Source organism: Schistocerca gregaria, chromosome 3 (assembly GCF_023897955.1).
Source record: "Schistocerca gregaria isolate iqSchGreg1 chromosome 3, iqSchGreg1.2, whole genome shotgun sequence".
NCBI lineage: Eukaryota > Metazoa > Arthropoda > Insecta > Orthoptera > Acrididae > Schistocerca > Schistocerca gregaria.
Window position 1 is genome coordinate 565,244,884 of NC_064922.1, and position 23,885 is coordinate 565,268,768.

Sequence of the window (23,885 nt, forward strand, 5' to 3'; positions counted from 1 at the left end):
GAAAGGAACTGAGGAGTTGTTAGGATACCACCATTATCCACAGGTTCACAAGTTGGGAGATACCAAGCGAACACAATTATTCATAATAGTCTGTACACATGAACAACTACAGCTTGACGGTGAATGACAATGTTAGTAAGTACAGAATGGCACATACCATGGATGAATACTACTTCCACCTTCAACCTCTCACTACCACATGTATTGTAATTCACCCAGATAGTGTGCCCTTTTATGACAGGTTTTGTACTCCCTTTACCACAAAAACGTTCAACACTTCTGTCCAATTACCACGATCAAGTTTGATTTTCCTAATGCATTTCCAGATGGATTCTTTTTCAAACACTCTTAGTTATAGGTGGGCACTCTAAAAGCCCACCCATATTGTTGACAGATTTGTTCTTGTGTTTATCAGGATCCAAAAATGTTTCCTGTATGGGCAAGCACATATATTTTCCACCCACGTAGAGCCCCATCTATCTTGGTAAGCCTTATCAACTGAAGACTGTGAGGTTCTCACAGGGTGACTTCTAGTGACTATTTTGACTCAACTGCTAAGCACCCCCACTGGCACAAAGCACATCCTGAGATTGAGTATATATGTTTTTAAATACAGATTTGTGCCATCCTTGTGATCCAGGAGTTAAATGAAAGCTGCCACTCTGCAAAAAACACATTTCACCAACACATTCCATGGTGGCTGCTGAAGTATGTCAAGAGTTTACAATGATAATAGTACTGATGGGGCTGACCAGTCCACAATTTGGAAACTCTGGGTTCACCATAGCTGTACCCAACCATCACTTGCAGAACCCCTAGGGACAGTACCAGTACTACAAAATCCAAGGACCTCATGTTTTCCAGTCAAGTGCTCCAAAAGAGTTGCAAACTCCATGAGGAGCCATGGATAGAGCAAACCATGTTAATTAGTGATTAACTATTTGTAAATTTTCAAAAAGTTTCTGATTCAGCACTAGATTGACACTTTCTGAACAACACACATTCCTCTGAGATGTTTACCCAGCTTGTAGCATCACTGAACTGATTGTCATAGTCTCTCCCTGGGAGCACTCTTGACCACTGCTAAGCTGAAAGTCTGAATGAGTGTAGGATGGCAATGGCTCAGAGATGTTACAAAATCGTAATTTAGACTGCACTAACACTCAAATTTAGTCTTCAGTAAGTTCTATTAACCAGTTTGTCAACTACAAAAATATATTGGGCACTGAAATAGATCAGCATCTACAACACCTAACAGTCCCAGACCAGTGGCACAAAAAACAGTTTATATTTACATGAAAATGCCAATGTTCGCAATCAATACTGTAACAGTTTATCAAAGAAGATTACAATGGAGTATGATTATTTAAGTCCAGAATGAGCATCTCCGTGTCCAACAATCACTCGTTTCAATCGCAATATCCATCCAAGGACACATAATAAGACACTCGCCCCTGTGGAAGAACGGTGCTGAATAGAATGTTGGTTTGCTGATAGTCCTACGCTTGTGGCCTGCAGACCACATCCACTGAACGGCAACTATGTATATTTTGATTTGTGACTATTAATTCTGAATAAAAACTGATTCTCTATGACATGTCAACATTCATTACAATGATATGAATTCAAACCATTATATACTGCTTCTAAATTCTTGGTCCTCCAGTAACATTTGCAGTTTCCATTTTCGTTTGCTGGCATTAAAAATGTTTATGGTCGGAAAATGGGGGCTACTTATGAACTTGAGTGCAAATTATCTCTTCAACTAAATAGTTTTTGATAATTCTAAGTGTTTAAAGGAAAGTGGGACTCCCCAGACTTTTTGGTGGTATGACACACCTTTCTCAGATATACTGCTTAGGTCACATGGTTATGTATGTTGCGAATGTAGTACTAACATTAGTTCATTGGATTTTCTAATTATGAGACCTTGATCACAATTAATTACATCAGTGTGGGAAGAGCCACCAAAGTGATAATCTGAACAACAGACTGAATTGAAAGAAAATCTAAATAAGATCTTGAGATTTTTTGCAAGTGTTGCACTGCAATAGATAAATGTATTGAAAACAGGATATTTTTTTTAAAAAAATGTTATTTATGAGAGTGGGAAAAAATAACAGACAAGAAGAAACCACCTGCTATGTCACAAGGTTTACGACTGGATCAAAAATTTTCTGATTGGTGTGGCACAGCATGTTAATTGGATAGAGTGACATCTACTGATACTGAAGTCATGTCTGGTGTTCTCAAGAGGCATGTAATTGGACCATGTTATACATTAATTAGTATTAGTATTGGTAGTAATTTTTGAGCATTGTAATTATAAATGAGGAAATTCTAACTGATGAAAACTGCAGTAATATCCAGATCATGAGAAAATATCAGACTGATGCAAATACTACCAACTTGCTCTCAACGAAGACAAATGCAAATTTGTGCACTTCATGAAACATAGAAGTGTGGTATCCTTTGGCTACAGAATTAATGAGTCACAACTGGAGTTAAAACATGCCGTACATATACGCAGATATATGAAATGGAATAAACACAAAGATCCACCAGCAACTACAGCAAAAAGCACAATATGTTTCATTGGTACTACTTAAGTGTATGTGATCTATATTGGGTCACAGTAACAGGAAACATCAAGCATATAAAAAGAAGGTCAAAGGCTTGTTTGTCTGGTGAGAGATAGTAACAGAACGATTGAAAAATTGTCACTAACAGATATTTGAGTAGCCCAGTTGCAAAAGCACCTAAGCCAATTTCATAAGATTTCCGGGAAAATCTGAAAAACGTAGCCTTGCTCTCACAGAAATATTACAACAGCAGTTGATGTCAAAAAAAGGCGACCAAATCATAAATGTGTCTATAATCCTACATTAACCCCTCATTAGTATCATTATGTAAAATTTTGTACTCAGCCCATCTTGCAACCGAAGGTGCCAGTTAGCCACTTTCGCAACTGCATCAGCGGCCATGATGAAACACAGTCTGTTTCAAATCCTGCCAAAAAATTAATTCCGGTATTTATTTGGATACGTTGGTAAGATGGTAGACTACAGTAGTATACTAGAATAATGCGAAAGGAAGACAATTAAACAAAGTGCTGAAATACTGTTTTATTTTAAATATTTAAAAAGATTGAAATCTTTATATAAAAAAACTAAACCCGAACTACTACCAGGTACAATATTAATATTTCTCAGATTTAATCACTGAATTCAGTCTTAACACCAGTCATGAAAGTGAGAAATCTTTGGTAACAAATCTTGGAAAAATGAAATATTATAAAGAAACAATTACAAAGTAAAATGAAGTACACAGAGTTTAAGCTATGTTTGGGGAATCATCGTCATCTAAGAGCTCAAAATCAGGTCCTTCATCCTTGCCGTTTTGACATTCGTCTGTTTCCATTATCTTCTGCTGCTCAAAAACATCAGTGTAGAATTTTATCTTTTCTTCCTCAGCCCATGTCTCTCCCTGGTGTAGTTCTAAGAGCTGCCTGATGTCCATAATTTTGGATTTCATGATATGTTTGTCTCTTTTAAGAACAGATTTCGGCTCTCCACTTTCAAAACTGAAGATTGCTTCTCCTTGCACAAGACATAATTTTCTGTTTGCTGTTTTCGTCATGATAATTCTCTTCAACTTTTGAATCTGGAAGTGCCAGGAGCTTTGATGACGTCAGTGGCGATCTTTCAGTCTCTCACGTTGCAGTCATCCAACCCCAAATGCACCACTGTGGCGAATTTTTCCATTATGCCAATGTATACTGCAGGGTTTTCGATTAGGCTCAGTTTTGAAAATTTTCTCTCCGTGTTTCCAAAAACTCTATCAGCAGGTATAAAAGAATGACCGACGATCGGGAACCACACTTCAATGTTCTCTACATGTACTGGAGCAGCGTACAGGAGCCAGTACATCACCATCCCAACCATCATTGTATTCTTGTTTTGCCCACCGTATCCATCCAAAAAGAGGTGTAGTTTGGCGACACCATGTAAATTGGTGTTAAGCAGTTGATGATGAAGAGGTGAAGCAATATGATTCAACCCCTTTGCAAATTTTTTCTCCAGCCAAACATGTGAGGTCACATTGTCTAACTGCTTATAAAGGACCCTTGGCAAACCATGAAATTATATAAGTACATCTCTCTGGGATAATAAGCCACCTGATCTGGGACTTTTAGAAGGACTACATTTTTCCACCAACTATAACTTAAAATTAGTTGACCTTCTATGTGTTCCTTGAGTCTTTCATAAAAAAACATCGCTCTGAACTTAGTTAGCTGTAAGCTGATGTTCCAAACTTTTCTTTTTCATTGGCTGATTTTCCAAGGAAATCATGCTTTGTATGGACGAGCACGTAGAGCATGTTTCAATATAAGGTGCTCCAAAGGCAATATTAAAATTATTGCAGAAAATTATTACAGAATATTTTCTGGTAGTAGTCATACTTTAAGTTCAGATCAGGAGGCTTGTCACGGAGCATTTCCCACATTATTTTTACATTTAATTCACTAGGCAAATATTGGTGATGTAGCATTTTTTCTCTAGAATAGTTACTTTCAATCAGCTTGAATTATTCAATGTATCTGACAACTGCACTTTTGCTATCTTTGTACAACTTTGTTCTTCTGTCACCTCCTCTTCTTTCAGCAGTTGCAGGTGAGGAACCGTTCATTATACTCTGACAAATTTGGTTGAGTCTCATATTTTTGATCTGAAAAATCCCCATGACAGCCGCTCTGCAAATCCTTATGCTTATAGAAACTCCTTCATTTTTTTTTTTTTTTGGGGGGGGGGGGGGGGGGGGGGGGAGCACAATCTCTGTAGTTAGTTGCTTTCTTGATACTTCCGTCTCCTGTAAGCCTAGATGTTCAAGAGATGACACAGTGACATGCTGTCAAATGTAGTTGCTCCACCATTCTCAGTTATTTTGTTCATAAAATTTTTGATGGATCCATCTTACGTCATGCATAGTGAATTCTTTACATTTCAGCTTTCCAACAGGATGTTTACAGTTTGGCATATGTGGAAACCATTTCGGTTGGTATCTACAGATAAATGAAAATGAACACCAACTGATAGTAGTCTTATGTCAATGCAATCAGAAGTCCAGTGTTTCTATTTCCAAGAAATGTGTTCTAGAAAAGGTTAGGTAATGTTGCTAGGTCCTTAATTCCAGCAACATTAAACCTGTATGTTGTTGTTGTTGTTGTCTTCAGTCCAGAGACTGGTTTGATGCTGCTCTCCATGCTACTCTTTCCTGTGCAAGCTTCTTCATCTCCCAGTACCTACTGCAACCTACATCCTTCTGAATCTGTTTAGTGTTTCATCTCTTCGTCTCCCTCTACGATTTTTACCCTCCACGCTGCCCTCCAATACTAAATTGGTGATCCCTTGATACCTCAGAATATGCCCTACCAACTGATCCCTTCTTCTAGTCAAGTTGTGCCACAAATTTCTCTTCTCTCCAATTCTATTCAGTACCTCCTCATTAGTTATGTGATCTACCCATCTAATCTTCAGCATTCTTCTGTAGCACCACATTCCGAAAGCCTCTATTCTCTCCCTTGCCACTGCCAGTCTACATTTTATATCCTCTCTACCTTGATCATCATAATTTATTTTGCTCCCCAAATAGCAAAACTCTTTTACTACTTTAAGTGCCTCATTTCCTAATCTAATTCCCACAGCAGCACGTGATTTAATTCGACTACATTCCATTATCCTCATTTTGCTTTTGTTGATGTTCATCTTATATCCTCCTGTCCATTCCGTTCAGCTGCTCTTCCAGGTATTTTTGCTGTCTCTGACAGACAATGACATTGGTGAACCTCAAAGTTTTTATTTCTTCTCCATGGATTTTAATTCCTACTCCGAATTTTTCTTTTATTTCTTTTACTGCTTGCTCAATATACAGATTGAATAACAGCGGGGATGGGCTACAACCATGTCTCACTCCCTTCAGAAACCACTGCTTTCCTTTCATGCCCCTCGACTCTTATAATTGCCATCTGGTTTCTGTACAAATTGTAAATAGCTTTTCGATCCCAGTATTTGATCCCTGACACCTTAATAATTTGAAAGAGAGTATTCAAGTCAACATTATCAAAATCTTTTTCTAAGTCTACAAATGCTAGAAATGTAGGTTTGCCTTTCCTTAATATATTTTCTAAGATAAGTCGTAGGGTCAGTATTGCCTCACGTGTTCCAAAATTTCTACGGAATTCAAACTGATCTTCCCCAAGGTCACCTTTTACCAGTTTTTCCATTCGCCTGTAAACAATTCATGTTAGTATTTTGCAGCCATGGTTTATTAATCTGACAGTTCGGTAATTTTCAAATCTGTCAACACCTGATTTCATGGAATTGGAATTATTATATTCTTCTTGAAGTCTGAGGGTATTTCACATGTCTCATACATCTTGCTCACTAAATGGTAGAGTTTTGGGACTGGCTCTCCCTAGGCCATCAGTAGTTCTAATGGAATATTGTCAACTCCCGGGGCCTTGTTTCGACTCAGGTCTTTCAGTGCTCTGTCAAACTCTTCACGCAGTATCGTATCTCCCATTTCATCTTCGTCTACATTCTCTTCCATTTCTATAATATTGTCCTCAAGTACATTGCCCTTGTGTAGACCCTCTATACACTCCTTCCACCTTTCTGCTTTCCCTTCTTTGCTTAGGACTGGGTTTCCATCTGAGCTCTTGATATTCATACAAGTGGTTCTTTTTTCTCCAAAGATCTTTAATTTTCCTGTACGCTGTATCTGTCTTACCCCTAGTGAGATAAGCCTCTACATCCTTACATTTGTCCTCCAGCCATCCCTGCCTAGCCATTTTGCACTTCCTGTCGATCTCATTCTTGAGACGTTTGTATTCCTTTTTGCCTGCTTCATTTACTGCATTTTTATATTTTCTCCTTTCATCGATTAAATTCAATATTTCTTCTGTTACCCAAGGATTCCTGCTAGCCCTCGTCTTTTTACTTACTTGATCCTCTGCTGCCTTCACTACTTCATCCCTCAGAGCTACCCATTCTTCTTCTTCTGTACTTCTTTCCCCCACTGCTGTCAATTGTTCCCTTATGCTCTCCCTGAAACTCTGCAAACCTCTGGTTCAGTCAGTTTATCCAGGTTCCATCTCCTTAAATTCCCACCTTTTTGCAGTTTCTTCAATTTTAATCTGTGGTTCATAACCAATAGATTGTGGTCAGGGTTCATATCTGCCCTTGGAAATGTCTTACAATTTGAAACCTGGTTCCTGAATCTCTGTCTTACCATTATATAATCTATCTGAAACCTTCCAGTATCTTCAGGCTTCTTCCATGTATAAAACCTTCTTTTATGATTCTTGAACCAAGTGTTAGCTATGATTAAGTTATGCTCTGTAAAAAATTCTACCAGGCGGCTTCCTCTTTCATTTCGTACTCTCATTCCATATTCACCTACTGCGTTTCCTTCTCTTCCTATTCCTACTCTTGAGCTCCAGTCACCCATGACTATTAAATTTTTGCCATCCTTAACTATCTGAATAATTTCTTTTATCTCATCATACATTACATCAATCTCTTTGTCATCTGCGAAGCTAGTTGGCATATAAATTTGTACTACTGTTGTAGACGTGTGCTTCGTATCTATCTTGGCCACAATAATGCGTTCACTATGCTTTTTGTAGTAGTTTACGCACATTCCTATTTTCCTATTCATTATTAAACCTACTCCTGCATTACCCCTATTTGATTTTGTATTTATAGCCCTGTATTCACCTGACCAAAAGTCTTGTTCCTCCTGCAAACTGAACTTCACTAATTCCCACTATATCTAACTTTAACCTATCCAATTCCCTTTTTAAATTTTCTAACCAACCTGCCCGATTAAGGGATCTGACATTCCATGCTCCAATCTGTAGAATGACAGGATTCTTTCTCCTGATAACAACGTCCTCCTGAGTAGTTCCTGCCCGGAGATCGGAATGGGGGACTATTTTACCTCCAGAATATTTTACCCAAGAGGACGTCATCATCATTTGACCATACAGTAAAGATGCATACCCTCGGGAAAAACTATGGTTGTAGTTTCCCCTTGCTTTCAGCCGTTCGCAGTACCAGCACAGCAAGGCCGTTTGGGTTAGTGTTACATGGCCAGATCACCAGATCAGTCAATCATTCAGACTGTTGCCCCTGCAACTACTGAAAAGGCTACTGCCCCTCTTCAGGAACCACACATTTGTCTGGCCTCTCAACAGATACCCCTCCATTGTGGTCGCTATCTGTATCGCTGAGGCATGCAAGCCTCCCCACTAACGACAAGGTACATAGTTAATTGGGACACACACACACACACACACACACACACACACACACACAGAACCTGTAATGAATATTTAAATACTACTATAAGCAGTGGTCTTCCTTACCTCTTCCAGTTCTCGACATTTCATTTCCATTGCTGTACATTGCATCTTCTCTTCCTGGAAGTAGAGTTTCTTGGGGCATCTTCCCTCTCATCATTAATGCTAATCTCAGCTCTATTGTCATTGGGTTCATTGAAATGTACTTGTATAGTACAAATTTCCTCTTCATTATCCTTGTCCATTTCGAACTGTGCTACAATAAATTTGCCTACATAGTAGTTTTAAAATACACGGTGGAACGCGTGTGCTGGTAGGTCTTTTTATCATATAACAATTCCATCTTTCACTTGCCTTCCTACAATGCAGCAACAGAAGCGAAAACACACGAGAATCTACCCACTACTGCCAACCCAAACATTTGTCACATGTAGCTAAAAATCAGAATTTTTAGAAAGTGTTACATGTGACAAGGTGGTATGTCCAGTTCTGCAAACCGTACCCTTCGTCGTTGGCCATTATCCTTTAAGACTCTGCCTCTTTTGCAACCTAAAGCATAGAAAACATAGCCATCTTTGCACCCACATGTGGTGTTTGCACCTTATTTTAAAATACTTACAACTGTTTTTGAAGCCTGATTGATGCATTATTATATAGACCATGCAAACCTGAACAAGAAAGTGCCTCTAACTCAATTTTCAATTTTTGGTCACTTAGCTGTTTTTGCAACTTTCTGGGCTACTCATTTAATTCCAACATTGTTGATGCTCGAAGAAAGGTACCTTGCGTTTCATGAGAGCTTGCTTAGAAAACATTTTGGACAATCTCACAAAACAGAAATTGTGAATTGCCTTTAGGCTCTTACATATCTATCCTACAAAAACCATGCATATAAACTTAGATAAATAAATAATTAAAAATATAAATTAAAAATAACAAGCAAAATTGTTTGAATAAAACATTGTTAATTAAGGATGATATGGTGCTTACCTGCAATTCCTGAGCAAAATGGACTGGGAAGCATATTTACAAAGAATTCATGGGAGACCCTTCCATCAGGGGGTATACGAGCACCAAAACCAAGCACAGGAAATAGTTTATCACTGTCATAATCTTGAATTATCTCTCCAACAGCTGTCAGTGCCTGCTCATACTGGTTTGGTGCAACTGATGATATATAATGCAAAGAGTCTGGACTCTGTGGATCTCCATTGGAAGCTGAAGCAGCAAGAAATGAACAGTTGTTAAAGTTTGCCATGGAATGTTATGAATGTTACGTCTTGAAAGTCAAAAGCATTTCAACAAATTAATAACGAGGATAAATTTTCTTTGCATTTCTATGAAACGTATTTCTTTCAAATTTTCTTCTTTTACATCATTCATGGGTTTTCTTCTTTTGAGGATAGCTCTGACAATTATGTAACTTTTGCAGAATTGTTAAATAGGTGCTGTGTACTGCTTATTACTCCAATGTAAGTTTCTTACTCATAACTGATAAATCTCCATGTGAAGTTATTAAAAAGACACCTCAAATGTAAGCTTAATTTTAAACTGCCAAACTCAACTTATTGCTTCCCCTCACTTGAATTGTGTCTAATTATTCAATTTCCTTCCCACACTGTCTGCCCCACTCTATTCATCCAATTTGTTTTGCATTTACTTCAGTGCTGATTTAAAATATTCTAAATTGCTGTTTTATTAAAGGTGTTATTTACACATAGTGTCAATCACTACCTCTCCCCCCCTCCCCCCATACACACACAGTCTTCAGCTAATTACATCCATGCTGGTCCTTGTGTCAGTAGTGTTGAGAAACAGCTGAAATCATTGAAATCAAACAAAACTCCAGAGCCCAATGGAATCCCTGTCAGATTCTATACTGAATTTGTGACTGAGTTAGCCCCTCTTCTAGCCATAATCTATCATAGATCCCTTGATCAAAAAATCGTGTCCAGTTCTTGGAAAAAGGCACAGGTGAACTTTACTTATAATTTTATGCCAAAACATTACTTTAATTTCAAAGCATAAATTGTGTGCTAACAAGCTTAGCAACAAATCAACAAGACCACTGTACAAATCCATATCTGTGAGACCACTGGTGTTAATTCAGTGCATACGAACTAAAAACATTCTAAATGAGTGGTCAAAGCAAGAAATTCAATACATAAATTATCCACAAAAAAGGAAGAATAATTATGACGTTATGCTTTTTTGCTACGCATTACCAGGATATAATAAAGTCATACCTCTAACTATAATATAAATTGCAATATGAGCTTTGAAGAGTACCATGAAACAGCATCAAGCCAGGAAATACTTTATTAAAGAGAAAAAGTATATGTAAAGTGGTAAATGTCAGTAATCCCTTGTGAGAATGAGAGGGCGGGCACCGGGTCTAACTAGGCTGCCTTGTGAGGGCTGCACATAAAGCAAGATTTCAGACAGCTCAATACAGACAGACAGGAATCTTTTCTCCTTTCAATCTGCACAGCTAGGATGGAAGCCAACATGCATATAGTAGGTGGGGGGCAACAGCAATGACGTAGGTGGGGGGCAACAGCAGTGACAGCTATACCAGAATGTGTAATTGTTGTTGTTGTTGTTGTTGTTGCTGCTGCTGCTGCTGCTGCTGCTTCTTCTTTAGAGTGCAGAGCAGCTGAGATCATAGGCACACATATCATAACTTAAAATGATCAATTATCGGATGAAGCTGAAGTCGATATACTCATAGCCTAGTTGGTTGGAGTAGAGGGATAGCTAAAAACGATCCCTTCCCCTTTGAGGAGGGTACACAAATAGCTGAAAATCAAATTTCCTTCACCATATTACTATGACAAACGAAAAGTAAACATGATCTACTGCTCATGCTGTGTCTGTTAAAATATATCATAATTCAAATGGCAAACAGCCTTTTAAAATGTAAACCGTTATAAAATCAACATTGGGTCAGAAAATGGTGCACTGTCAACAGCTGGTTGCAGTAAGCAGAGTGGTGTGGGGCCTCCACATAATAAATGATGGTGACTGAAACAACAGTGCCCAATACTCAGCCAAGCTTAAAGTACCTACTTGTGACGAGCGGGGAGAGAGGAAGTCATACAAGCCAATGGGAGGTGTTTAATTTCCTGGAGTTTGTTCCCATGTAAAGAACACCAGCATTCATACCAGAGGGACACAATGTTCCTATGTTTAGCAACACAGAGTTCATCTGAAGGAACAGAACAGCTAAAAGGCATAGGTAGTCCTACTGCAGCCTTGGCAGCACCATTGGCAACTTCATTCACCGACACTACAATGTGACTGGGGACCCAAATGAACATCAGATTGACTCCACCATCAGTGAGCGAGTGGAGGTACTCATGGATTCGTTGTACTAAAGGGGTGGTATGTGTATAGTACTCAGAGGCTCTGACGGAAATTAAGAGAATGGAATTGGAACATAATGCACAATTGAGAAGCCTGTGTCATCGAATGAACTGGATGACCTGACACATGGCGAAAAGCTCTGCAGTAAAAATTGAGCACTGGTCTAGAAGGTTGGTATCTAAAATGTTTATTACCAACTGCAAAGAGGCAATGAAGGGCTCTCACTCATTGGGAACTTGGCAGGTAATGTAAAGTTAAGCTTTTTAAAGCAGTATGCAAAAGTGAATTCCAGGAGGTAACAGAAAAGATGCACTTATCCTGTACTGATAGTTAAGGAAGTCATGAAAAAATGAGGCACAGGATGGATGGTTGGGCATAGAGGACAGGCGGTATGTGTAGCTGCTGAGGAGAACATCATGTTAGTATGACAGCAGTAGTTTAGTAGCATATGCGAAAACACTCATAACTAGGCTAATGTAGGATGCTCCAGTGGCCAAATGTATTTCTTGATGGTAAACTGTGGTGAGGTAGTGTAAAACGGATGGTCATGCAGACCAGTAAATGAGCATTCCCATTGAAGTACCATTTAAAACATGTACGGCACTTAGAGATTGGATATAGTGTGCTGTAAGATAAGGTATATCGGGGGACTAACAGAGTTTCCTATTGAACGTGAGCCCCAAGATTTTCGCAGTTTTGACAAATGGAAGAACAAAAGAACTGAGATGTAAGGATGGTGGAAGAAACGCCATTGTTGCCAAAAGTTCAGACAGATAGCTTTCTCAGTGGAAAAGTGGAAGCCATTGTAAATGCTCCATGAGTAAAGACAGTTGGGCCATTGCTTAACTCAACAGGTCCATTGAGAGCTGCAGAATGCAAAGTCATTGAGAAAAAGACAGTCTGAGATGCCTGGTGGGAGACAGTCCATGACAGGGTTGATTACTATGGCAAATAGGGCTACACACAGCACAGAGCCGTGAGGCACTCCCTCCTCCTGAAAACAACAATTTAAAAAGCAGTTATCGTAAGCCTTCTCTAAATCAAAAAAATGCACCTACAGTCTGGCATTTCGTCAGAAAATTGATCAAATGTGGAATGGCAGAGTAACATGATATCAACTGCAGAGGGTGCTTACGAAATCCATATTGTGCACTTGTCAGGAAATTCCGGCATTCAAGCCACCATACCAGCTGACCACTGAACTGCTAACTAGTGGCTCTCATCCACTAGAATTGCCGATTTGCTAATGGGTAGCCTGGGAGAGCCAAAGCACAGCTCATGTGTCAGTGTTATGGAGACGACTGCTACGCAGTGTGCCGACAGTAGCAGCACACTCATACAACAGCGGACTTTTTCCATGAAGGAAGCCAAATTTATCTGGTTCCACTGTAGCAAATGCTGTGGAGCTGTACAGGGAGTGTAGATCACCAGTAAAAGGTGAGCCTAGCTGTGAGAAAGTCTTTGTATTGGAATACAATGCTAGAGTAACTGCAAAAGGATGTTTGGAAAACAGAGATGCAAAATCAGATGAATGATAGCTGTAGCCAAATGAACTGTTATTCTAATAAAATGAAAGATCAAATTAATACTCAATTTGTCCAAATAAATAAGTGTTGATGACACAAAGGCCCAAGTTAATCAAGCTACTACACAACTGAATAGTAAAATGGTTCAGTTGGAAAGGTCACTCTGCAGTGGGTTCCAAGAGTGAAGATTGTCACAGTTTAAAACAATTAGAAGAAATAATTGCCAATGAGTTCAAGTACGTGTAAAATTTGAAAAAAACTAGAAGCCTCTTACAAACAGTGAAGTGGAATTATCCCCTCTTAAGGCTTGTGAAAAACACAGCACAGGTATGATTGAACTTTTGCTTCTTGAACCAGTGTAGACAGAACACTTTAACTGTAAGAGTGCCCAACTTTATAGGAATGGTGTTCATACCATGCCCTACAGGATTTACACTGTGTCACAGTTTTTCAGTTAGGTACTGGCACTGATATGGTGACATAGGGTTGAAACACACGCATTACAGTTGCATACACTCAACATGGTTCTGGTTATTAAAACAAAAGCAACAGAGCTGCTGCTCTTCACATGTATTCACACACTAAAGAATACAGAGGGGTCGTCTTTGTGCACCGGGACTGAAGAACATGATTTAGAAGTTTGACTTAAATGGCGATTGGGAAATTGCTCCTGGAAGAGGCCAATACTCAATTGTGGCACAAATTGTTGAAGAAGTTACTGTTGCCATGGCTGGGAATGTCAGATGCAATGTATGATCTTCAAGCAGTACACAAGTTGTGTCACAACAGCTGAACATTCCCTGGACCATGATTCAAAATGCGCTGTGATAAATTGTGACATGGTGTCTATGCAAGCTTCTAGACTGTTGTGGATGCAGACAGTTGTCACATTGAGCAATGCTTGAAACCTGGAATGTAAATATGGCATGCAATTAAGAAATGTTACTCTTCTATGTTGATATTAAAATGTGTTTCTTTCAATAGTTTATTCATTATTTCTCTTCTGCATGTCTTTACAAATGTATCCACAAAGTTTCACTGTCCTACGATCACTCGTTTTCCATGAGGGCCCTCTCAAGTAGCAAATATTTAATTATAACCACCCTTTACTATGATGTCCGATGATATGGACTACATAAACCAGCAGCCAAGCTTCCCTACTCTAGGAGCAACTGGTAACTTTGTAACATAGTTTCTTGAAGGAACAATATAGCAGGTAAGGAAACAATCTCTTTCAGAATGCTCTACGTCTATGGTACACATGGATGCTGATGGTGAATCCAAAAGAAAAAAAAAAAAAAAACCATAATAGCACTTACTTCTTAGTTACGCCTTCTAATATGGATTATTCAACCTACACAACTGAGCTTCCCTGGCAAACTAATTCACAGCCACCAACCACAGACAATTCAACAGACACATGCCAATAATAGAGTGTTGGGCTTTTCACCACAAATTACTTTATGTTAGGAAAATTTTACATCTTGGGGATACTGATGATAATTTTTATGTGAAAGTAATAAGTTTGTATTTTAATGTGATCTATTAATTAAAACGGTAGCATTAAGTCATATAGGAAGGCATAGATTAACTGTTGCCTTTGTATTGGGTGTGACATAACTGATACCCACCAATACATTTTTGTTTATGGCCATTGAGTGGACATAGTTGTTGAAAGTCTACCAAAGAGGAGCGAAATAATGTGCCTGTGAAAGTATGCGTGTGATCAGTTATCATGTGAATTAATGTCATAGAAAGTGTTTTCATTAGCTCTGCTATTGCTGAAAAATAGTGCACTTTACTGTCACAATTTTGATGAATAAATTAAATATTTGATTTTAATTGGCCTATGATATTATAAAACAGTATTGTTTCTGACTGTACCTACACACTATATAATAACTGATTTCTAATGCTGTAGGAAAATTCTGGTAGAATTTAAATATTTTTGGATTAAAGGTAATCACTTGCTCAAAAGCACGCACACACACACACACACACACACACACACACACACACACACACACACACACACCTCTACGTCCCCTGCATTTTACTTTAGCACGAAAACGATCACTCGCAAGTTTTCTTTCTTTTTGTGTGTACCCATCTTTCAGTGAGTGGCCTCCTTTAAACCAAAAATATATATGTAATACTTGGTAATGGTAGTCTGTAAAGCTGACAAGTGAGGTGTATTAGAGCAAGCTGATGAATCATTGACAATGCTCATTCAGAGTGTGAAAGGATTTTTGACATCATTAATGGCAAATTCACTTAAATAAGACAGAAATGCACAGAACTGTTTAGTTCCTCTTGCCATATACATGAAGGCTAATTGTAAGGCAAAGAAATAACTTATTTTGTTGCTCGATGGAAAACCACTGCTTCACTTTGGTGAATACATAACTACTTAAGATAGCTGAGATTAATTTCATAAAATCCATGATGTTCTCTTGGTGGAAGACATTGATTTACTTTGATGAAAGTTTCATAAATTCAAGTGGTAAGCACTTGGTTTGGTGCAATGTCATCAAACCAAGTTTGATGAAACACAAATCAGGTTATTTTGTTAAATAAGTAAATTGATTTATTGGGTTTTTGCAAATGATGACACAGGAGTGAGTACTTTTATGTTACATGTTACAAATAATAAAAACTAAGTCTTAATTACAAGTTGAGATTAATAGATTGAGATCATCATAATGTTGCCTCACCAATGAGTCTGAAATAATGATCCATTATTCTCAAAATAAACAGTAAAGAAGACAAAATGAACTGCATCTCACACCAATATCATCAATACAATAAGTATCCCAGTTTAGACACAAAGCAAAGATTTTACGATTATGCAAACTTGTGAAATTCACATGGGAAGGCAATAAATTACAGTAACACAAATATACCTGAAACTGAAAGTAGTGAAACTACAACTCTTTTGCAGATGTAAATAAATGGTACTGTGGTGAGTGCTACACCTACAGTAGTGCAACACATCATATAAGAATTCAATATGACCGGTATGTCGTCTATCAGTCTTTGATGAAAGATTCAGTTGTGGATGTTACATGATGCACATAAATGGTATGAACTAAATTTTGAAGATGTTTGGTACTGTCCAGTTGGAGTATTTTGATTAATTTTTTACAGAGAAAAATGGATAAACAGGAATAGACCAAAGACTGAAAGCAATGGTGAACCACATATTCTTAAAGAATAAAATTGATTGCTTTTGTTGTATACATTGTAAAGATAAGTTTTATCATTTGACTGTGAATGTTATTCTCCAAGAATTGTTTTCTATTGTTGCTGATACTGGCAACACTTTATGAAAATGGTAAGTAAAATTTAATCATCAAAATAAATGTTATTCAAGATGTCATCAATAACATGAACCAGGTGATGGGTTCTGAATGGTTACAATGAATTCCTCTAGACTGTCAGTGAAAAGGTTAGCAATGGATGGTGCCAGGTGGGTATCATTCACTGTACCATGGATTTATTTGTAGGTGATGCCCCAAAGAAGACGTGACTGTGGCTGAGAGTACAGTGGCGGGTATGGTGACCAAGATGGAACCTTATAGGCTTGAAGTTAGTTGGGCACTGGAAAAGACTGTGACTATTAGTGGAAAAGCCACAGGGACTGGGGATGTTAGTGTAGAGGGGGGAGGTATTGGCTTTAATAAGTAGAGCACTGGATGGTGAAGGAACAGAAACTGTGGAGAGTCAGTAGTTGAGCAGGTTAGTGTCTTTTATGTAGAAGAGTAGGCCATGGGTAGTAGGTTGAATGTGTTAGTCTGCAAGGGTTTAGAGTCTCTCTGTGGTGGCACAGCAACCAGCCACAATGCAGAATCCTGGGTGATTAGCAGTATGTGCCTTAGAAAGCATGTAGCAAGTGGAAGCACAGGGAATGGTGGGGGTGTAGAGAAAGAGAGACTCAGTGAAATTGTTCTGGGATGGCCCTGTGAATTTGAGGAGGGACTGGAGATCGTGATGGATTTCTGGAATGGCTGGGCTTGTGTGTGGATATGTCTGACACCTGGTGGAGCTCTTCTACCAGGCAATCCCTGAGGTTCATGACCATAGCAGTTGAGTACAGTAGCGGAATCTTTGTCGGCAGATAATATTATAACATCAGTATCAGTTTTTAGGTGGGACATTGCAGTTTTTTCTTTGGATATGAGGTTGGTTACCTCATTGAGGGATTTGGGGAATAATAGTGAGGAGGTTCAATTTTAGGAAATGCTAGATAGGTAACAGGGGATGGTTTGGAGGCAGTGGGTCTGGATCACAGTTAGATGGATGAGTAAAATGAGTCAGGCAGGGTCCAATACTGGTTTTGGACAGAGTTTCAGTGGTAGGATTAGTGGAGAAAAAAGATTCTGCACTATTTGGTTTGTGAGAAAGAGAGAAGCTCTTTAACACTCAGCATGACTAAATTATATAGGGCCTTTGGAAAGGACAGATATTTCTGTGGGACTGAGGCTTTTGGAAGACAGGTTCCATGACAGTGTTGTGGATTTGTTTGTACTCCAGGTTATTTAGAGTGGTGAGAGGGAGATTCTGGGGTGTGGCAAACGTAATAGTTCTGCAAGACAGGGTCTGATGGCTATAAGGGGAGGCAGGGGAGGTTGGATGGAGGCTTTCACAGTGACGGGAGTAGGAGGTGAACAGACTGGACAGTTTCTTGAGACTGAGCTTAGCATGCTGCTCTAATTCCTGGAGGGCAAAGATTTAAATCTGGGAGATGGGGTGTATGAATTTGGGATTGTAGAACAGGATATTGTCTATTTCCTCCACTGTCTCTCCACAATTCCTGTTGCTTTATCACCCAGCACCCTGCTTGTCACAGTCGATACCACCTCCTTCTACACTAACATCCCCAATGCTCATGGCCTTACTCTACTGGACATTACCATTACCAACACCTCATAGACTCATAACTTACAAACACCTTCTTAGTCACCATGATAAACCATATCATTACCCAATTACTTTGCCTTTGAGAACATAATCTACAAGCAAATCTGTTGGCCAGCAATGAGCACCTTTGTGGCACCATCCTCTGCTAGCCTGTTTATGACCAATCCGAAGGAATCCTTCCTTACCACCCAAAATCGCAAACACTTCACCTGGAACAGATTCATTCTTGACATTTTCGTTACCTGGACCAAAGGTGAGGACACCCTATTAGATTTCTCTAGAGCCTCAATAGCTTTTTCCCCATTTATTTCACCGAGTTCTCCTCACCACAACAATGATAACCTTCACCTCAAGGATGGCTATGTCAGTACCTCTGTCACTTCAAACCTACCAACCACTAACAATACCTCTACTTAGGCAGCTGCCATCCATTCCACACCAAGAAGTCCGCCCACACAGCCTAGCCAACTGTTGCATCTATTGTGGCAATCAATCCCTCTACAAATGTGACAAGTGTCTCTCTGAGACCTTCACAGACTAAAAGTACCCTCCCAACCCTGCACTCCAGTGTCTTGTCACCCCAGTCACCCACCAACCACACAGACCCATTGTCCTGCTAAAAAGAAGCACTCCTCTTGTAAATCAGTACCACCCAGGACTGGATCAGTTGAATCACATTCTCCACCATGGTTTTGAATATCTATCATTATGCCCTGAAATGAGAAATATCATCTCCACGTCTCCTATAGTGGTATTCTGCGACCCACTCAACTATGCAATATCCTTGTGCATCCCTATTCCACAACTGCTCCAAACCCTGTGCCTTGTGGCTCATATCCCTGCAATAGACCTATACGCACGGCCTGTCTCTTAACATCCTCCAACTACCACCTACTCCAGTCCTGTCATAGCAAACTCCTAGCCCATCAAAGGCAGGGCGACCTGTGAATGCATCCATGTGCTCTACCAACTTAGCTGCAACCACTGTGCTGCATTCTACTTGAGCAAGACAACTAACAAGTTGTCTGTCCGCATGTACAGCTACCGCCCAATTGTTAGACCACTAAAATGCTGAGCATGTTGCCCAACATGATGTCCTTGACTGGCTGCTTCACATCCTGTGCCCTTGGGTTCTTCCTACCAACACCAGCTTTTCTGAACGGCACAGGTGGGAATTCTCCCTGTAACATTACCTTTGTTCCCGTAATCCCCTTACCCTCAATCTTTATTAGTCCCTGTCTTCCACTTGCCTCTCCACTCAGGTACTCCTATAGTTTCAACACACATATGTAGTTGTTCTTTCCCCATCTCTACTCCCCCCCCCCCTCCCCCTTACACAGCCAACCAATGCTGCACCTAGCAGCCCTCTTCTATCTCAATTATGTCCCTGCATGCTCCCACAGACAGCACTATATCTTCCCCCAACCCGTACTATGCTCTCTCTCTCTCTCTCTCTCTCTCTCTCTCTCTCTCTCTCTCTCTCTCTCTCTCTCTCTCTCTCTCTCCCTGGTGCCCTGGTGCCTGCGTCTTCCGTTCCCCTACTGCCCACCCCAGCTGTAGTTAGACCGTCACGCCCAGAGATGACAATGGCTGCCTATGGGTAAGTTGCGTTTGTGTGAGTGTGTGAGTTTTCTGTTTCTCTGATGAAGTACTATGTTAGAAGGCTGAATACTTCTAGAATTCTTTTTCATATTTCCTGGCTCCATCCTCCCCCATGGACCATGGACCTTGCCACTGGTGGGGAGGCTTGCATGCCTCAATGACACAGATAGCCGTACCGTAGGTGCAACCACAACGGAGGGGTATCTGTTGAGAGGCCACAGAAACGTGTGGTTCCTGAAGAGGGGTTGCAGCCATTTCAGTAGTTGCAGGAGCAACATCCTGGATGATTGACTGATCTGGCCTTGTAACACTCACCAAAACGGCCTTGCTGTGCTGGTACTGCGAACGGCTGAAAGCAAGGGGAAACTACAACCATAGTTTTTCTCGAGGGCATGCATCTTTACTCTATGGTCAAATGATGATGGCGTCCTCTTGGGTAAAATACTATGGAGGTAAAATAGTCCCCCATTCAGATCTCCGGACGGGGTCTACTCAGCAGGACATCGTTATCAGGAGAAAGAAAACCGGCATTCTACGGATCGGAGTGTGGAATGTAAGATCCCTTAATCGGGTAGGTAGGTTAGAATATTTAAAAAGGGAAATGGATAGGTTAAAGTTAGATGTAGTGGGAATTAGTGAAGTTTGGTGGCAGGAGGAACAAGACTTTTGGTCAGGTGAATACAGGGTTATAAATACAAAATCAAATAGGGGTATTTCAGGAGTATGTTTAATAATGAATAAAAAAAATAGGAGTGCGAGTAAGCTACTACAAACAGCATAGTGAACGCATTATTGTGGCCAAGATAGACACGAAGCCCATGCCTACTACAGTAGTACAAGTTTATATGCCAACTAGCTCTGCAGAGGATGAAGAAATAGATGAAATGTATGATGAGACAAAATAAATTATTCAGGTAGTGAAGGGAGATGAAAATTTAATAGTCATGGGTGACTGGCATTTGACAGTAGGAAAAGGAAGAGAAGGAAACATAGTAGGTGAATATGGATTAGGGCTAAAAAATGAATGAGGAAGCCCCCGGGTAGAATTTTGCACAGAGCATAACTTAATCATAGCTAACACTTGGTTCAAGAATCATAAAAGAAGGTTGCATACATAGAAGAATCCTGGATATATTAAAAGGTATCAGATAGATTATATAATGATAAGACATAGATTTAGGAACCAGGTTTTAAATTGTAAGACATTTCCAAGGGCAGCTGTGGACTCTGACCACAATCTATTGGTTATGAACCACAGATTAAAATTGAAGAAACTGCAAAAAGGTGGGAATTTAAGGAGATGGGACCTGTGTAAACTGAAAGAACCAGAGATTGTACAGAGTTTCAGGGAGAGCATAAGGGAACAATTGACAGCAGTGGGGGAAAGAAGTACAATAGAAGGAGAATGGGTAGCTCTCAGGGATGAAGTAGTGAAGGCAGCAGAGGATCAAGTAGGTAAGAAGACAAGGGCTAATAGAAATCCTTGGGTAACAGAAGAGATACTGAATTTAAATGATGAAAAGAGAAAATACAAAAATGCAGTAAGTGAAGCAGGCAAAAAGGAATACAAACGTCTCAGAAATGAGATCAACGGGAAGTGCAAAATGGCTAAGCAGGGATGGCTAGAGGACAAATGTAAGGATGTAGGAGCATGTATCACTAGGGGTAAGATAGATACTGCCTACAGGAAATTTAAGGAGACCTTTGGAGAAATAAGAACCACTTGCACGAATATCAAGAGCTCAGATGGAAACCCAGTCCTAAGCAAAGAAGGGAAAGCAGAAAGGTGAAAGGAGTATATAGAGGGTCTGGGGTGATGTTCTAGAGGAAAATATTATGGGAATGGAATAGGATGTAGATGAAGATGAAATGGGAGATACTGCGTGAAGAGTTTGACAAAGCACTGAAAGACCTAAGTCGAAACAAGGCCCCGGGAGTAGACAACATTCCATTAGAACTATTGACAGCCTTGTGAGAGCCTACCATCTGGTGAACAAGATGTATGAGACAGCCGAAATTCCCTCAGACTTCAAGAAGAATATAATAATTCCAATCCCAAAGAAAGCAGGTGTTGACAGATGTGAAAATTACCGAACTATCAGTGTAATAAGTCACAGCTGCAAAATACTAATGCAAATTCTTTACAGACGAATGGAAAAACTGGTAGAAGGCAACTTCAAGGAAGATCAGTTTGGATTCCGTAGAAATGTTGGAACACATGAGGCAATACTGACCCTACAACTTATCTTAAAAGAAAGATTAAGGAAAGGCAAACCCACATTTCCAGCATTTGTAGACTTAGAGAAAGTTTTTGACAATGTTGACTAGAATACTCTCTTTCAAATTCTGAAGGTGGCAGGGGTAAAATACAGGGAGCGAAAGGCTATTTACAATTTGTACAGAAACCAGAGGACAGTTATAAGAGTCGAGGGGCATGAAAGGGAAGCAGAGGTTCGGAAGAGAGTGAGACAGGGCTGTAGCCTCTCCCCAATGCTATTCCATCTGTATATTGAGCAAGCAGTAGAAGAAACAAAAGAAAAGTTCGGAGTAGGTATTAAAATCCATGGAGAAGAAATAAAAACTTTGAGGTTCGCCGATGACATTGTAATTCTGTCAGAGACAGCAAAGGACTTGGAAGAGCAGTTGAACGGAATGGACAGTGTCTTGAAAGGAGGGTATAAGATGAACATCAAGAAAAGCAAAACAAGGATAATGGAATGTAGCCCAATTAAGTCGGGTGATGCTGAGGGAATTAGATTAGGAAATGAGAACTTAAAATAGCACACGAGTTTTGCTATATGGGGAGCAAAATAACTGATGATGGTCGAAGTAGAGAGACTGGCAATGGCAAGGAAAGCGTTTCTGAAGAAGAGAGATTTGTTAACATCGAGTATTGATTTAAGTGTTAGAAAGTCGTTTCTGAAAGGATTTGTATGGAGTGTAGCCATGTATGGAAGTGAAACGTGGATGATAAATAGTTTAGACAAGACGAGAATAGAAGCTTTCGAAATGTGGTGCTACAGAAGAAAGCTGAAGATTAGATGGGTAGATCACATAACTAATGAGGAGGTATTGAATAGAATTGGGGACAAGAGCAGTTTGTGGCACAACTTGACTAGAAGAAGGGATCGGTTGGTAGGACATGTTCTGAGGCATCAAGGGATCACCAATTTAGTACTGGAGGGCAGCGTGGAGGGTAAAAATCATAGAGGTAGACCAAGATATCAACACACTAAGCAGATTCAGAAGGATGCAGGTTGCAGTAGGTACTGGGAGATAAAGAAGCTTGCACAGAATAGAGTAGCATGGAGAGCTGCATTAAACACTTAGAAGATGCAACAAGTGCACTAATGAGACAGCTTACACTACACTCGTTCGTCCTCTGTTAGAATATTGCTGCGCGGTGTGGGCTCCTTACCAGGTGGGATAGACGGAGGACATTGAAAGGGTGCAAAAAATGGCAGCTCGTTTTGTATTATCACTTAATAGGGGAGAGCGTGTGGCAGATATGATACGCGAATTGGGATGGAAGTCATTACAGCAAAGACGTTTTTCGTCGCGGTGAGATCTTTTTACGAAATTTCAGTCACCAACTTTCTCTTCCGAATGCGAAAATATTTTGTTGAGCCCAACCTTTATAGATAGGAATGATCATCAAAATAAAATACGAGAAATCAGAGCTCGAACAGAAAGGTTTAGGTGTTCGTTTTTCCCCGCGCACTGTTAGGGAGTGGAATGGTAGAGAGATAGTATGATTGTGGTTCGATGAACCCTCTGCCAAGCACTTAAATGTGAATTGCAGAGTAGTCATGTAGATGTAGATGTAGAAACCAGTCTCACACTGAAGACCATAACAACAACAACAACAACAACAACAACAACATTTCCTGGCTCCAACTCAATGTCTCTTCCACATAGTGAGTAGGAAACTGCCCTTTCCATATGGTTATTATTCCATCCTGAACCTTCCGTTGTTTGATTATAACCAGATAAGCTGTTTCAAGCAACAGGTACTGCAAACAGTTCTTATGTGCATATACATGCTCACCAAAAATGTAATTTCAGAAAAAACGTGAGCACAGAATGACCAAACAGAGAAATGGCTTAAT

At 39.8% G+C, this 23,885-nt stretch overlaps 1 protein-coding gene across 1 annotated transcript in view; it reads right to left on the reverse strand.

Annotated features, from left to right (window-relative positions):
- LOC126356066 (copine-8-like) overlaps nt 1-23,885 on the reverse strand; it is a 193,129-nt gene that overhangs the window by 28,708 nt on the left and 140,536 nt on the right. Inside the window, exon 8 of the mRNA XM_050006765.1 lies at nt 9,353-9,580. Within this exon, the coding sequence (XP_049862722.1) occupies nt 9,353-9,580 (228 nt within the window). The remainder of the gene's footprint in view (nt 1-9,352; nt 9,581-23,885) is intronic.